The sequence below is a fragment of the Cynoglossus semilaevis genome, chromosome 14 (genome assembly GCF_000523025.1).
Source record: "Cynoglossus semilaevis isolate Cse_v1.0 chromosome 14, Cse_v1.0, whole genome shotgun sequence".
In the NCBI taxonomy this organism is placed as follows: domain Eukaryota; kingdom Metazoa; phylum Chordata; class Actinopteri; order Pleuronectiformes; family Cynoglossidae; genus Cynoglossus; species Cynoglossus semilaevis.
Genome location: NC_024320.1, coordinates 11,487,805 through 11,505,416, shown reverse-complemented (window position 1 = coordinate 11,505,416; position 17,612 = coordinate 11,487,805). Strand labels below are relative to the sequence as shown.

General features: G+C 37.7%; 3 protein-coding genes and 1 long non-coding RNA gene across 12 annotated transcripts in view; 2 read left to right on the top strand and 2 right to left on the bottom strand.

Moving 5' to 3' along the window:
- LOC103389601 (type I inositol 3,4-bisphosphate 4-phosphatase-like) overlaps positions 1-1,897 on the bottom strand; it is a 28,346-nt gene extending 26,449 nt beyond the window's left edge. For 5 of the 8 annotated variants that reach the window (XM_025062318.1, XM_017038599.2, XM_017038604.2 and 2 more), the window contains exon 1: positions 1,740-1,897. The gene's annotated coding sequence lies outside the window, so the exon portion shown is untranslated. The remainder of the gene's footprint in view (positions 1-1,739) is intronic. The other 3 variants (XM_025062319.1, XM_008325067.3, XM_017038606.2) reach the window with 1 other exon arrangement.
- A 1,201-nt stretch (positions 1,898-3,098) lies between these two features.
- LOC103389599 (sodium/hydrogen exchanger 2-like) lies at positions 3,099-9,616 on the top strand. The gene is made up of 13 exons (XM_008325062.1): positions 3,099-3,466; positions 3,552-3,877; positions 4,488-4,625; positions 5,557-5,805; positions 6,454-6,673; positions 7,167-7,366; positions 7,969-8,058; positions 8,144-8,214; positions 8,294-8,461; positions 8,597-8,702; positions 8,815-8,931; positions 9,016-9,109; positions 9,182-9,616. Exons 1-13 carry the CDS (start codon positions 3,178-3,180, stop codon positions 9,586-9,588), a joined length of 2,475 nt encoding a protein of 824 aa, XP_008323284.1. The 5' UTR covers positions 3,099-3,177; the 3' UTR covers positions 9,589-9,616.
- LOC103389600 (uncharacterized) overlaps positions 9,286-17,612 on the bottom strand; it is a 12,954-nt gene continuing 4,627 nt past the window's right edge. The window contains exons 3-4 of one of the 2 annotated variants that reach the window (XR_003051725.1): positions 9,485-9,584; positions 9,286-9,397 (exon numbers count right to left, since the gene is read on the bottom strand). This is a non-coding gene — a long non-coding RNA (uncharacterized LOC103389600). Of the gene's footprint in view, positions 9,398-9,452; positions 9,585-17,612 lie in introns of those variants that run through there. The other variant, XR_522622.2, reaches the window with a different exon arrangement.
- LOC103389598 (inactive dipeptidyl peptidase 10-like) overlaps positions 12,998-17,612 on the top strand; it is a 50,312-nt gene continuing 45,697 nt past the window's right edge. Inside the window, exon 1 of the mRNA XM_017038607.2 lies at positions 12,998-13,716. Within this exon, the coding sequence (XP_016894096.1) occupies positions 13,657-13,716 (60 nt within the window). The 5' untranslated portion in view covers positions 12,998-13,656. The remainder of the gene's footprint in view (positions 13,717-17,612) is intronic.

The window sequence follows — 17,612 nt, the reverse complement described above, 5'->3', positions numbered from 1 at the left end:
TGGTCTGCAGCAGGGTTGTCGTCATTCTTCCACCGTGGGCTGGATATAATGATAGAAACTGTCTGAGACATCAAGGAAAGACAGAACCTCCCTGACAGAATCTCAACGATAACTTCACGGATGGAATGATGTACTGCAGGACTGTTGCATTCAAGTTAATATGAAGGTGCAACAAAACAAAGTGAATGTGCTTCGCTGCTGAAAGAAAAATCATTCCAGGGTTTCCTTTTTTATCTAGTCTTGTTTGATCGCCAAGCGTCAAGTATTTGTGCTGGCCCATCTGTGGCAGCACAAACACATGCACCATCACAGAGGTTTCTTTTGCCAAGTTTTCATTAATAATTGAACGGACAACAATTGCATGAGAGCTCCAAACTCACAAAGACCAGAAAGACTTTCTGTACAATACATACAACATTTTGTGAATTTATATAATGACTGTGAAACACTTGAATGTTGTATGTTGAGTTTTGGTCTTAACTTTGATACATGAAGAAACATCCGTTTAATGCACAATTTGGGCAATATCCTAAGTTTCTGTAACATTCAACCTCAGAGGTTTTCAGACAACAGAACCCAAGAGAAAGACATAACTTTTCTATGATTTGATCATTTATTTTCTTTTTTTCCACCTGTCATTTCACTTGTGCCACAGTAAAAGAAGGCCCCATTTTCAAACAGGTCCCTGTCCTTGTCATGAAGAGCATCATCCGCTCGAGAAAATCTGCATCCCTCTGACCTTGAAAACTGCTCACTGAAACGCGACACCAGTCAAGTCCAGTAAGAACACTGCAGTGGACAACAAGCCAGCCTGTGACAGTCTCTGTCATACTTTATTCTCCCCAACTACTTATGGCCCGTTCCTTCTAAGAACATTCACTAGATCCTTTCCATGGTATTCTTACATGAACCCTGTTCTTTTGGCCTGCTGAGATATTTATCACCATATTTAAACATGTTATTTGTTTATGCATTTTCAACCCTGTTTGGCACCAGATGAATGGAGTTTTCAAAATATTTCAATATTTATATGCATCACCTATTATTTGTATACCTCACTGTGAGGATAGTGTTCTTTGGGTCAAGTGGCTCTCCTGTGCTTCTAACAAAGGCAACCCCCTATTGTGTGGATTGCAGACTTCAGAATATCAGTTGTCTTTTAGTTTAGTTTCAGTTGTCATTTAGATCTTTTTGGTGACGTTGTACACCCTTTATCAACAAATGCTTTTCTTTAGATCCAATCCAAGCACTTTTATTTTTTGCCATTTTGCTTTCTCAGCTGACACATCTCCTTAAACTAGGTTTTTGCATTGTAAGAAAAGCTTTAAGATAAATACCACTTAAATCTAAACGTTCCGGTAATATATCCGTATTTTAACAAAGGCGTTTGGTTGTGATATGGTTCAGTATTTATCTTTTTGACAAGCTAATGATAATGACCTCAGCAGTGTAAATGACAAAACATGCAACCATACTTTGCATACGTTAGAATAAGTTAGTTACATAAGAGCACAGGCAGCAGTGTTTTCAGGGCCTTGACTGGTTGATACTCAGTAATTCAAACCAAAATAGAGACATCACAATGTGTAATAACCGTCATGTTCTTAAGTCGCTTCCGTTAGCGAACTTAAGAGCTTCAGCCTTTCGCCTTACTCGGTTCATCTGAACAGTTGATATTTGGCTGCGACATTTACATGTAAAAAAGAACTCCAGATAAGTCTAAATGACTATTTACTCACCGTTTCACTCTCGTATTGTCACAGAAAAGATACGCCGTTATTCAGTTTTTATTCCGTCATAAAGTCTTACAGCTGCCGCACTATCTCGAATGACTATGCTCGTGTTTTTGCCTCAGCTGGCTCACCACATGACCACGCCTATTCATGCTACGTAATACGCATACACCAGGAACGTCATCACGCATAACTCTGTCGTTTTGTCAAAGCCGGAAAAAGTTATCATAACAATATCAAACACCTATTTCTACGTATTATATATATATATACCGTATATATATACGGTATATATATATAATACGTAGAAATAGGTGTTTGATATTGTTATGATAACTTTTTCCGGCTTTGACAAAACGACAGAGTTATGCGTGATGACGTTCCTGGTGTATGCGTATTACGTAGCATGAATAGGCGTGGTCATGTGGTGAGCCAGCTGAGGCAAAAAATATATATATATATATATATTGTTATGGAAAAAAACATATAAAAATATGAAATAATGAATAATTAAATTCAATAATTCTCAAAAAAGCTAGATAAAAATACATAATGTACACACAGACAGAAGGCCAAAGGCCACAAAATGACTAAGGTTTAAAAAACGGGGTAATGCTGAATTTGGACTGTGTAAGATCTAGTGATTTAGAACCATGATCCAAAGACCAAAAGGTAAATGCTTATCAAAATGTTACACAGAAGTGAACCGTAGATTGGGGTCACGGTCATAAGACCCTTCGATCTCTAGGGGCATCCGCTGTGTGGGCTCAACACTTGCACTTTATAAAACCTGCATTGTAAAAAATTACAAGTTTATTAATAAATGCCTTTGTATGCAGACAAGCTTGGTTTAATTTTTCTCTATAAAACATTTCTGAAAATGCACAGAATTCAGAATAATCAACTTTTTTATGACTTAGCCTTGGACAACGCCAAAACCCATTGTTCTGTCACCATCATGTGGTAATTATGTGATACTGCAGGTTTTAACAAAAGTTAAAGAAAACGTCCACCATAAACTTAGTTGCAATCACAATGTAATATTAAGAAAAAATCATACTGTAACAAAACAATAGGCTAACAATTGGCTTTTGATCCATTCACATAAGGGCAACAACACTATCCAACTTTTCCCTCCACGTTTCAGTGACTCCACCCTGTAGGCAAGGCTGGTGTGACGAGCAGGTTCTGCAGCTCAGTAAAACCAGATTTGTGTTGTCATTCAGGTCAAATCATGATAAGACTGTTTTACAAGGAGGTTCTTTTTTTGTTTTATCTTGTCAGACAAAACTTCATCATGTTTTGTTCTTCTTTTTTTCAATTAACACATGGATTGAATTGAATCCTATGATTCAATTCATTGCAATCATAGAATATAATAAATTATTCTGTACATGTCATAGCTCATGCTGGAAATACCTGAAGATTATATGGACATCTGAAAATGGGGAGCTTACTTCAACCTCAAATCAAGGCCTTGAGAGGATTATTTTGCATACTTTTTGTTTTGTTGCTCTGCTGCTTTGGAGGAAAATGTGAGTTACAGGAATCAAAACCTTTAGAACCGGTTGATTCTTCCACTGTCAAACCTTTTCAAAATCACAATGACGAACCTCAAGCCTTCCCTGACATGGAGAGGGAAAACCTACCAGTTTTCACCATGGACTACCCTCGAATTCAGGTTCCATTTGAATTTACTTTATGGGTCCTTCTGGCCTCCTTTGCCAAAATTGGTAGGTATGAGCCTGAATGAAATTTAGGTTTGGATATCATCAAATAAGAATTAAAACCTTTTTTTTACTATGGTTTTCTCTTTAGGTTTTCACATTTACCACAAAATCACCATCTGGATCCCAGAGTCCTGCCTGCTGATTGCTATTGGCCTTATTGTTGGTGCCATCATGCATTCAGTCAAAGAGGAACCCCCTGCTGTGCTCAACTCACATGTCTTCTTCCTGTACATGCTCCCACCCATTGTCCTCGATAACGGCTACTTCATGCCCACACGGCCGTTCTTTGAAAATATTGGCACAGTGCTTTGGTACTCTGTGGTGGGCACACTGTGGAACAGTATAGGAATTGGGCTTTCTCTTTTTGCCATTTGCCAGTTTGAGGTGTTTGGACTTCAAGATATCAACCTGCAGGTCAGTGAAAGATGTTTAAGACTCTAGTATGATCAAAAAACTAAAAAATATATGTGTTAATAAAGAGCACTCCTTTTAACTAAAATAAAAAATAAAAATTGAAACTACATATAGGGCACACTTTTAAGAACAATATACCAAAGCAGTATAATTAAACTCCATTTGAAAAACATTTACCAGCCCCTTTAAATTATATTAAAATTGTAATGAGTAAAAGTTATTTTACTCCCACACGAAACTACACCTTTTTCTGGGGTTTTCCAGTGTGTATTTACCCTCAGCATAGTACAGTACATACCAAACAAACAAACAAACAAACAAAGCATCCCTGCCCTAGTGCCCAAAACTAACAAAGTGGCCTGGAGAAACAATTATATGTGTACCAATATTCACTGTTTCTGTTTTGGAGAACAATAACAAAACAGTGAAATATATTTGGCCCAAATAACTGACTAAATTTGAGGACTTTTAGGCCTCATTCAGATCATTTATTAACTAGCTTATGAGTCATGACACAATAGACAATAATTGAAGGCATATCTGCACCATTTCCCATGCTATATATATATATATATTTATATGCCCTGGTCTCATCTTGTCTATGTTACAGGAGAATTTGCTGTTTGCCTCCATCATCTCGGCTGTGGACCCTGTAGCTGCCTTAAATGTGTTTGAGGACATTAAAATTAACGAGCAAATATATATTGTCATATTTGGAGAAGGACTCTTTAATGATGCTGTCACTGTGGTGAGTAGAAGGACGTGTGTGTCTGTGTGTGATGTGTGTGTAGATTTGGCTAACTGAACTTAATACATCTAATGCAAATGGTGTCCATTTAAATGTGTCTAAAGAGTCATTAGAAAATGAACCACAAAAATATATTTTCATTTTATTGGAATTTAATTATCGTTAAGAGTTCCAGAGACGACTAAAATACATTTCGTTTTTTACTGCAGATTTGACATTCAAATCTTAAAATCTGAGAATTCCCAATGTGGAACATTAAGCTGTGCAAAATGTTTTGAGACTGCCTGGCGGGAAGAGGTCTGGGTGACGTTTACTAATGCTGTATAATTTTCCACAGTTGAATAGGCTTATACATTACTAATGCTCAGAATGTAGCATGGATGTCTGCCATATTGCTGACAAAACCCCTCAGAAGTTGTTGTTGTGTGTGTGTGTGTGTCTTGCGCCTGTGCACCTGCGGTTTCCCCTCAGGGCAGTCAGGCCAGTTCCTTGTTGTCAAATGGGAAAGGCAGTTGCAGCAGTAACTGAACTGCTTTGACTGAGTTTCAGCTGAGAGTTTCATTGAATACTTCCTGACTCTGTTGTGTGTAAAACATGATATTAATGCCTGCTGGCTTTCAGACTTGGTAATGTAGTTGTGTTGATGTTTTTGAGTGGAATCAAAACCTTGACATTTTTCTTTAATGAAGTGATATTCAGACTGTGAGTGAGAAAACATAGTTCCAAATTTAAGAAAACATTTTCTGCATTGGCATTGTTTAAAATATTAAGTTATATATAACATATATAAGTATAACTGATGCTCTATAAAGAAAAAGAACTGTATTTTAGGTTTAGTGTTGAAATGTAGCAGATATCATTGAAAACAGATTTGTTTATTTAAGTGCTCAATGTGCAGTTTAAACATTTCTGGACCACCTCATCTCCACAGGCACTTTACAGCATGTTTGTCTTCTTCGCTGACATGACTGTTGTTGAATCGACGGACGTGTTCCTGGGAATCGCCCGGTTCTTTGTTGTGGGCATCGGCGGCATCCTCTTTGGCGTCTTGTTTGGATTCGCCGCTGCCTTCACCACACGTTTTACCCACAACGTCCGTCAGATTGAGCCCCTCTTCGTCTTCATGTACAGTTACTTGGCATACCTGGTGGCGGAGCTGTTTGGCCTCTCCAGTGTTTTGGGTGTAGTTAGCTCCAGGCACTAATCACTAATCACACTCGCACATAAACAGATGAATATCTTTGTGTATGTCTTTCTTTAACTCCTGCAAGTATATCAGGGTTGTGTTCAATTAAACAGGCCTTCGTTTTACACTGTTTTACACATTTTGAGCAAATTGAAAAAAGAAGATTGTTAGAATTCATTACATACAATATATTTTTAGTGACATTTTTTAATTTGGTGGTGCACCTTGGGATTTTTCTAAAGTAAAATATGGGCTGTAGCTTAAAAAATGTTTGGGAATCACTGCAATAGACAGGTACTTAAAAGTAGAGCTGGGTACATGCGGAATGGCAGCAGCAGTTGCAGTATGTCATGAACATTCTTATTCTTGTTAGTCACATTCCTGGTCTGACGTTTGTGTAACATGTACAAACTCGCTCATCCACCCACAGACTGTGGTGTGAGTTCACAATGATAATGTGTGCAAGGTGCAGCGCAGTTCGTGCAGCACAGCAGACAGAAAGACACAATGAAAAAGCAAGAGCACGGTCCATAAAAGCCTCATGAATAATGTTCCTTTAAAAATTCAAATCAATATGGTTCATTATAGCTTTGCCATTTTGCGATAACTCAGTCTCACACTTGTGTGGTTGGCTCGGCCTGCAGCATCATAACATGTGCCATCACCATGAAGTACTACGTGGAGGAGAACGTGTCTCAGAGATCCTGCACCACCATCCGGCATGTTGTGAAGATGCTGGCCACCATCACTGAGACCCTCATCTTCTTCTTCCTGGGTGTGGTGACCATTACCACTGACCATGAGTGGAACTGGGCCTACATCGTGTTCACGCTGGTGTTTGCTTTCATCTGGAGAGGCCTCGGTTAGTGCCTCAGCTACTCAGAGATATTAAAACTAGGGATGTCCGATAATATTGGTGTATCTGTTTGGATGGTTATCATTTTTTTCCTCCGATAACGAAAACCCAATGACGCAATGTCTGGGTTTCACCAAATTATGTGTGCCCTAAAAATAGCTTTGGGGAAAAATGGCTGTATATGAAGGTGAAAGCCCCTAGATGGCAGCATTGCAGATTATTTTATTAATCTATTTTAATAATCAGGGGATTGCATGTTGGTGACAGCAACTCATATAGTTGTTTGTACAGATAAATAAATTAATATTACCAGGCCATTAATAGTATTTCAATTTGGCGGTGGGCAGCTATATAACGGTATCTGTTGATATCGGCAGTGTTTGGACAATATCGGCAACAAGTTATTATCGGACATCCCTAAGTAAAACCAAACTCTGTGGTTAATGTTATTACAGAATGAACTACATCAATTTGGCCCACATGTCTTTCTGTTCTGTAGGTATACTGGTGCTGTCCCAGATCGTCAACCCCTTCAAAACCATCCCGTTTACTTTCAAAGACCAGTTTGGACTTGCCTATGGAGGTCTGCGAGGGGCAATTTGCTTTGCCCTGGCCTTTACTTTGCCTGACACCATCAACAGAAAGGATCTGCTTGTAACAGCTTCCATTGCTATTATTATATTCACTGTTTTCCTGCAGGTGAGTGGCCATTTTGGATATTCGTTTTTTATTAAATTATATTATATATTATTTTCTTGATCAGCCCTTTGCTTTGAATGTTGCCATTGTGGGACAAATAACGGACTTCTTATCATCTTATGTTATTTAGCTAACTTGAGGTTCTTCCTTGGCTTTACATTTTTCCCTGTGCCATTTCTTCAACTTGCTTGTCTATATTTGAATTTTTCTGGGCTGTTACTGCTCGAATTTATACAAAAATCTACCCCTGGCTAACATTTAATGGATCTATTGGTCACCCTGTGAGTCTCACTTTTTTTTCACAAATTTTTATAGTCTTCATTCAGAATCATATAGGTCATCTTATGGATGTGTCTTATCTACTTTAAAACTAAATATCATGATAAGAATAGCTTGTTGCTAGGCTAACTTTAGATTGTTCAGCTAGTATCTCCATATTTTTTCTTAATGACATCGTACAGTGGTAATTTCTGGTTACAAACGCTTTAAATGTATTTAATTCTACTGAAAATGACATTCTAGTTTAAGGGTAGAGTTGTAATAATGTTGCATTTTATGACTATTTCAAATAGTTTTGTTGACTTTGAAGTTGTTCCTCACAGGGCATTAGCATCCGTCCCATAGTGGAGTATTTAAATATCAGGAGGACCAACAAAGACCTGAACACCATTAATGTTGAGATCCACACCAGAGTAAGTCTCAGCTGCCGAGAGGCCACATTCAGCTCTCTAGTTTTTGACTTGTGTTTCTAATGCACAGCTTTAACCTTGTGTGTAGACGATGGAGCATGTTATGTCTGGTGTCGAAGACTTGTGTGGACAGTGGAGTCACTATTACTGGAAAGACAAGTAAGGGAATGAATAAATGAATGACAGAGGTTCAGTTTCTGCAAATTGTTTTTTTTTTCAAGTTTGTGGCTTCATTCAGGTTTATGAAGTTCAATGATCGCATTTTGAGACGTATCCTGCTCCGAGACAACAGAGCCGAGTCCAGCATCGTGGCTCTGTACAAGAAACTGGAACTGCAGAACGCGATTGACATCCTGGACATGCCTTTTGGTGATGTCAGTGCAGCGCCATCTATTGTTTCTCTGACGTAAGTTTCACACACAGGTAAAATTTGGCAGCTTTAAGCATGTGAGAATATTTACGAGTCATTAACTCATAAGTAAAAATTAGTTAGGTAGTTATTACGACTTATTATTTTTATTTTCTTCTGCAAAAAATTCAGCGATGAGAAAAAGGAGACATCGAGGCCCAAAAAGAAGTTCCTGGCTGCCGACGTGAGAAAAATGCATGACATCCTGTCAAAGAACATGTACAAGATCCGTCAGAAGGTAACCACTAAACGTCCTATTCTTGCTGTTCTTTAAATATTAATTTTAAAAAACAAGTCCTTTTCTGCAAACATTAGTTACACGTTCATGTGAAAAAACATTTCTGTCATAGACCATGGCTTACACCAATAAGTACAATCTGCCAGACGACAGCAGAACCAGAGAGATCCTTATCCGGCGCCACACCAGCATCAGACGCAGCATACGAGCTCAAAGTTTTCGTGAGAGGGTGAGAGTCTAGTGCGTTAAAATATTGAATGGTTTATTGATGTCCACCTCCACCTGTGTGATCTCATTTCTCTGTCTCTTCCAGCAGGCACAAAATATCAGTCAGGCTCAGAAGTACTACTCCCTTCAGCCTGGTGGCGACCTGGAGTCTGCGTTTGTCTTGAGACGACGGAGTCATGGTGAGTTTTAAAGAATTTGATGTGATATGTGCATTTAAGGTGAAATTACCTGACACATGCTTCTGTGATTAGGTGGCAGTCAATTGGACCGGCTCTCGGATCATCTCCAAGCTTCTGGTGTCTCTCCTCGCTCCTCCTCACGGTCTATGCTTCCCACGAACAGGTTAAACACAATCACGGAGGTTCGGAATGCAGCAGATCAGCCTGTTCCGTCTTTTGCCAAACCACATGCTCCAGAACAGAGGGGTCCTGAAGGTCCCAGCTTCACGGGCAGAGAACCTCCTGTTGCTGCACCAAGGAGACATAGTTCCAACCGTTCAAATGAGGAGGAAGGGGGACAGACAGAACCAGTCCCTCCTCCACAGCTTCCCCCACCTCGTGTCTGGATGCCCGACAACCAGGATACTGGAGAGAATGGGGCTGGAAACCCTCTACTGAGGCAGTCATCACAGGAGTTTGGAGGATCGAAGAGATTCTAATGAACAGAGGAGGACAACAGCACCAGGACCACACACACTTAAATATATAGACAGTATATATAATATATATATATATATATGAATATATAGTACAAGCAAGTGCCTTGCTCATTCAGTGTTTGAAAAAAGTTAATGTCATATATCATATCTGTTGATGTGATTTTCTTATAGATATATATATATAGATAATATAGAAAATATAGAAAACTGAAAAGTTCAGTTTTCTATATTTTTAATACACAATAAACAGTTCTTTCTTTGGGTTGGAAGTGGGAAGTTTTATGGTGTTATCTATTCAAGTTCTTGATGATGTGATGCTGATGTGACCATAGATGAAGAAGTTTTTGTTATTTGTAAAAGAAATGCTAAAATTTAACACTAGACATTTTGACATGTCAACATCTTTTCTCCTATTTTTAAGGGATTTTTTTTTCATTATTCTATAACTTTAATCTACTCGACATACAACTGTCTTCTCATTACCTTACTCCGTCCAACTGTCCACATTTACCTTAGATGTCATTACACAGTAGATGTGAAAACGATGATGTACAGTATGAGGCTGGTCTGAAGTCAAGCCTGAACTAATAAATGAACCAATAGACCATGTTCAGTGCAACATGTTGACAGAAAGGTGCATTAGCAGCTTCATATATACTGGAGAAGAAAACAGCGGAGTGTTGCCTTGGAGATGAAAAATGAACACGTCAAGTTTGACATTTTCTAAAGAGTCGGCCCTTGTTCTTAACTGTGTCATTGTGTAAGAGTGTATCTGCTTACGCGTCCAAACCACTCTCACACACCAACACACATGGACATTTTTCTGTCTGCTGTACTTGTTGCTGACTTTGTTCCAGTGGCCAGCAGAGGCCAATGAGAGAAAATGACCCACATTGAACTTCCAACGTGCCATGTATTTATAGTTTTTACCACGTCAGTGGGACGTTACATGTATGAAATAATAAAAAAAGGTCATTTTTATACACAAAGCAAATGAACCCTACTGTAGTCTGAAGTGCTATCATTATCTTTTTACCCGATTTAGTTACCACTTTGAGATAAGTACTAATTAACTAAGTTGCCAATTAAAGAGGCAGAGGGATGAGTAAAAAAAAATCTCTCATTTTTCAATCGTGCTTCACAAAAAATAATTATATCACATATATAATAACTTGTTCCTGTTCCTGGTCATTTTTATTCAGCACCAATCTGTGGTGCAGTTGAACAGATGGAGGCGACAGTGCCTCTAAAGTGTTGGCTGAAATTAGTAGCAAGTGGGAGTCTGTGAAATAAAGTTCCTCACACAAGTTTCTTTGAAATGGGGAAATATGGAAGAACTATTGTACATTTCTTTATATAATGCCATAAATTGTCTGGTCAAGACTTTTAATTTCATCACATTCCGTGGCCTCATGGTCACTATATTGGTTTAGTGTATTGGCTCTAAGGGCTACAGGTAATTCTACACCATTGTGTTATTTAACATTGTTATTTAATCTGACTCCATGTTCAAAAAACCTGTAATTAAGTCCAGATTCTATAGCTAGTATAATGCAGTTGGTGATTTTTTTTTTTTTTGCTCTTTTTGCTCTCTCAGTGTATTTTTAAATTGATTTGGCAGTTACTGTTGAGAATCAAAGAAACGGCACGAAACAACTGCAAAGAGACGTGACCCCAATAGTACTTGGTAGTTAAAAAAAGGGTTTCATTTGATCATTTTTATTCTTTTTAATTATATAAATAACAAAACCTAATTATGAATATCTATTGAATATCTATATTTAATATTCTCCCATGAGGAAAAACCAAACAAACAAATCAACAATTACACAACTGCTTTGAATGTACCACCATTTAATTAGAGTCGCAAAATAAAGATGCGGAAAATTTCTTTGTAATGTAATATTAATTTTTTTTGCCTTCTAAATTGTGAGTTATTACACTGTGCTACGTGTTTGTCTTCATTAGCGAGAGCTTTTAAAGCATGCACTGAGACTCTAATTAAAGAAGTTCCACTGTGATCAGTTAGTTAATGATTACCACCAACACAGTCTGGGTAACTCCATGGTTACTGTGGCAATATTCACAAATTAACATTTAAGTAATAGGAAATAAAGAGAATTACTGAGATCATGAAGATAAATGTGATTTATAAAAGGAAGGATGAGGTGATTCCAGGATGAACCTCCAGTTTTCAACACAGTCCACTGTTGTTGGAGGTGAACAGAATGAAGACAGAGGCATTTGGTCTAAAACACTGCAAACACTTATTCATTCATTTAATTTGATTAATTTTCAGGACTTTATATAAAATACACTGCAACTTCATTTAATTTTTTCCCCCACTAATTGCCTTTTTTATTTAATTTGATTAATTTTCAGGACTTTATATAAAATACACTGCAACTTCATTTAATTTTTTCCCCCACTAATTGCCTTTTTTGTTTTGCAAAACCAAAACCAAAGATGACCAAAACCAGCACCAAAACCAAAGATGAAAGTCACATTTGCGGCTGCGTGTTCAGGAAACAACAAATAAAACAACAGAAAAAAAGATTAATTAAAATCAAGTCTTTACGAAATTAGACGGCAGTGAACCACTTACGTTTCACTGACATTTTCATAAAAATAAAAATTACATAGCGAATGACATTAAGATCTAGTGCTTCTTTGAAACTCCTCAACCATTTTGGCTTAAATGTCATGTATTATTTAGATAAATTAATGTCTTTAACTTTATTTAAAAAAATACTGTAAAAGAGCTTTTATATATTCCAAAAATGACTGCAATATTAAATAAGAGACTGGAAACTGACAAACATCTGACATTTTCATCCAAAGTCCATAGATCAATGACCTCAGGTTAAAATATGCACACGTTGAATGGAAGCGGAACACGGTGGACTTTAAATTGGATTAGTTGCATGGAAAATAGCCGACCTCATCAAATATGCATCTGGAGACATGCATTTTTAATGGGAAACAACAGTTTACTGTAACACACCATATAATGACAAATGTGGGAGGATGGATGAAGATTTCACTCTGACAGTTACGTATGGACGTGAGGCTCAACTCATGAATGTTTCATGTCCATGTCAGGAGTTGAGTTATGATGCTACGCATTGAGTTTTATTACTTTAGCTATTCAATAATACAAAGAGACCAGTGGCCCCACAAATGTGTCGTTCTTTCATGATTTCCTAAAGAGAAATGGTCCTGTCTGTGTAGGCTCTCAGTCAGTAACTATTTTTTGGACAATAATGGTCTTGTTTTGTTTTGTTTTTTTAAAGTTGGCAAAAAAAATGTATAAAAATAGATTGGATCTGGATAAAATAGATCTAGGGCCAAGATGAATTTGGTTGCAAGCTATTGTTAATAAATATAATTGAAAATAAATTTAATATATATTTTTTTAATATGACAATGCAACAAAATATCTGCAATATAAAACTCATACACATACATTTTAATCCACCAAAAACAATCACAGCCTCCAACGCTGACCTGAATAACAGAAGGGTTACAAATGCTAAACTTTTTTAATCTGTTGCAATTCATTGCAAGGGAATTTAAGATTCCCTTTTTTCAGCTTCCCATTATAAAAAATGAAGACAAACTAAATATTTCAGTATCCTCGCAGTTTGCAAACATCAACTTCTAAAAAAAAATAAAAGTAACACCTTGCATCATACACTCAAGGCTGCGCTGCTGGAGATCAAGCTTTAATGCATAACTCAAAGCAAATACCCACACTACATTTGCCTGGGGCGAATTTGCATTCTGTTGAAGTAACACCTTCATATGTGGGAGGTTTTGGCAAATGTCCTGGATTATGAACTGTCTCTTAGCTGCATATGAATCAGCACATAACTGCAAGGAAGAAAGAGAAGGAAGGAGGGAGTGAGTTTTTTCCTACAAGAGACAAATATACAAGAGCGGCTGCAGATTCAGTCGGAGTTGGTCAAGCAGGAGACTTTCACGTCTGAGCAGTGACAGCAAGAGCTGGGAGTTGGATTTTTGACACCTCCGGAATAAAGGAGCATTCGGAGAAAGTGAGGAGCAAAAATGAATCAAACGGCGTCCGTGTCTCATCAGATCGAGTGTCAGCCAGTGAAAGACTCAAAGGTAGGATGAGGTTGTTTTTTATTTTTTGCAGGTTGGTTGGTGGTTGGAGAGTGTTATTTGATTTACTGTATTTACTGTAACTAAATCAATGTACCTGTATATGGTTGGTGTTTGTACAGCTACAACAATGCACAGCTCAACAACATCATGTCCAATATTTGTTTCTATGAACTGTTTTCTCAGCTCAATTACTGAACAGTTCCACATCAGTTAATGGAGATTTGCTTCTTGGGAGTTATTTTTGATCAAACGTCTGCTCCTTGAAAATGTTGGAAATGTCAGGCAGCATGAGTTGTTTTTGTTGAGAAGGAGCTGCTGCTGTATATTTGGAAAAAACAAGAACAAAAAAAACCAAAAAAAAAAAACAGAACTTGTCCATGACAAGAGTTGCTACTTGACAGTTATTATCTCAGCAGATTAATCAGGCTGTTTTTTTTCCCAGTTGGTCCAAATGTTAATTGGTTTGTTGAAAACACAGCCAAATGTTTTGGTTCTGTTCACAATCACAAACAAATGAGATCAACCTACTGACCGTTTAACATCCCTGTGATTTTTTGACTTTTTTCAAAACCTGGATCAGTAACAGTACTGATCAAAGTGGAGGCGATGTCATGTGTTTTCTTCAGGTTTTAGAGTATCAGCATCAAGTGCAATAAAAAACTATGGATTTTAAGAGCTTTGTCGTCGAGCACAGTTTAATGCAAAGACTTTTTTTTCCCGGTGAGTTAGAGCTGAGGTATAATCCCCCACAATCCTGCACTGCTGTCGCTCTCAGAGCAGCAGGAGTGTAGTCAAATGGCAGCAGGTAGAGCTCTGATAAGAGCTGAAGAAGTGTTTCCCTCTAATATGTGAGATCTGTGGAGTGGAACTGTCCATGGTACCACATCTCCCTTTATGACGTGAGCAGTAACCACTGATGTACTACAAAAGAACAACCATTAAGCCCGGCTGCGGTTACCCTCTGTCACTTCATTTCCTTTTTGTTTTTTCCCCCCGTAGCTGCAGCTCAGACATGCAGCCTAGTGTGGCTTCAGGTTTTAGCTGTTTCATACATACTGTAAGCTGACACCTCCTGAGATGCAGCATTAATATTCTGCTCATGCAAAAGAAGAGAGAACTGGGTGGTTTTTTTTTGTTTGTTTGTATGTTTGCATTCAATCAATCAGCCTACATTTGTGCCCCTGAGTGTGGAAGCACTGAGCTACGACATGATGTAGGTACAAAGGTGATGATTGGCTGCATTGTCTTCAAGTGTCGGTTGATATTTTCTGTCTTCTTTTCTGTGCGCTTTCTAACACTTGTCCAATTAGGAGTCACAGGAAGAGCTGAAATCAACCCCGGCCAATCACAGGGCAACATGAAGTGACAATCACTCACATATGAAAGAAAGGGCTGTGACACATTCACAGAGCCCATGCAGACAATAGAAACAATGAAAATTACAATATATATATATATATATATATATATGAAACCTAATGTGATATGCAGAGGCATCATATGAAGTTGAAATGCACATGTAAAGAAAAAAATGAATGTTTGTATAAACAATATTAATAATGTAAAAAGTAGTTGGGGATGGAAAAGGCAAAGATGGACAAAAACGCCAAAGAACATATATGTTATGAATAAAAGAGCAGAAAGAGGCAGAAAAACCAAATAGGCAAATGCGTGAAAAGGTACAAAGACAGAAATGACAGGTTGTGAAAAAGGGAATTTGACGTCTCTGAATGTGTTGTCACCCCCACCTGTTGCCATGGAGGTGCACATACATGGTGGTGTTAGTGAAGAAGAAGTAGCTCATTAGCATGTGAGCGTAGGAAGAAGGTGAGAAAAACCTCTCCGCTCGTCTTCATCACTGCACTAAAGATAAACTCGTCATTAGCATGTGGCCCTTTGGCAAGAATGGGCCTCTAAGGATAGTGTCAAGCCTCCTACTCAGTTAACACATCCTACAGTAGACAACATAAACATACTGCAGATGTGTGGAGCAACTGAAACACAAGCGCTGTAATTTTATGTTCTCCACCGTAGAAAAAAAGTTGGTGTCAGGACCCCAGGGGTACAAAGTCATTGTAGAAATTGGAGGTGTGTCCCCGGAGTTCCCAGGGTTTCGTCTCAGTCTCTGTCCAAGTCAGTTAAAAAATAATATCGTGTTCACTTGAATTCAAATCTGACTTTAAGTCATTGTAAAAAAATAAGGTTGAGCCCCTAGTGTTAGGGTTGGCCAACGAGGCTACAACTTTTACTGTGTTACTGGAAAGAGCCACATGATATACGTGGGGACACGTGAACTGCCGCATCCCTTTCAAAATGAACTCTCACTTTGCTACAAATGCCCTGTCTTCATCTTCATATGCCTACCCTAGGGTTTCAAACCAAAAACCAAGTCAGAGTAAAAAAAAAAAACAACCAAAAAAAAACCCCAAAAAAAAAACAAGTCCAAATGAGTCCCTGGTGTCATAGTCCAAGTCACTGTTTAAATGAAACTGAATTTATCTAGAATTCAAGTCAGATTCAGATTCAAGTCATTGTTGCAAATTATGGTCAAGTTCATCAAAAACCAAATAACAGTAAGACAGAAAAAAAAAGAAAAAGAAAAAGACTAGAGCAGAGTCACCTCGGCTTTAAGTCAAAATCCAGGTCACTGTGGAAAAGTCAAAGTCAAAGTTCCGTGTGATTCTAGTCAGAGTTAGCGCCATTGAACAGTAGAAAAAATAAGTTCAGTCCCCATGGTCTCAAATCAAAGTCCAAGACACTATTGAAAATTAAAATCCTCATAATCTAAGTAGAACTCTGAGTCACTTTAAACGATCACCATTATCTCAGGTCCGTTTTAATTTCATTAATGAAATTAATAATGGAAAAACATGGATACGTGTCCTACTTATACCAAACTTCATTTGACTCCCTGATGGTGATCAGGCTGTAGGTGATGTCAGTATTGATCAGAATTGCCACCACTGTTGTTGGGTCTCTGACACACAGCATCTCTTAAGCCTTAAGAGATGCTTATAATTAATTTTGATTAATTAATTCATATTAATTTTTAATAATTAATTAATTCAATATTGGATTGAACTACCATTGTGGCCTTAAGACTTAAGGCCAAGGCAAACAAATATCCAGTTTCGGGTGCTGCGGTAAAAATAATTAATTTATAATCCAATTACAGGGTTTGGCTTTTCTCTCCGTTTTTCTTTCTTTTTGTCCCCCTTTCATCTCCCCCTTTCCTCTCCTTCTCCTCTTCCTCTTATTTCATTTCCTCTTGTTTTTATAATTTCTAGGGATAAATAAACACTGAAGCCACTGTCTAAAAGAAGTACGAGTACAAATCCATTCTTTGGCCACTAGGGAGCAGCCTTAGACCGAATTATTTTTTACATACAATATTTATTGTAAAAACCAGACTTGAAAAGGTCTTGTCATTGATGAATAAAGCACCAGCCAATGATTTTTCTAATCCACTGAATGTTATCTCTTATTCACTGCAGTAACGAAATAAAATGTCTCCATTTATTCCTCAATTATTATTAATACTGTGTCTTTGGGTGATAACACAAATAGCAGCAACAGATAAAATATCTTGTTTTTAGGTTTTAGGTGTTTATTAAAAATCCCATTTCTATACACAACGGGTTTATTCAATAATTCTTTCTGTGTTTTTCACTCTTGTTGTTGTTTTCATCCCTGTGTTTCTCGATGTTGTTTGTTGTCTCCCATTTGCTTTTGCTTTCATCTGTGTTTTTCTGCTGCTGATGTGTTTCAGCTTTTCCTCTTATTCCTGCCTTCGTTATGTGTTTTTGTGTTCCCACTCTCATCAACTGGAATATTGTTACACAGACAGAGTTTCCATTTACTAAGGAAATGGCAACAAGGAAAACAAACCATGCATA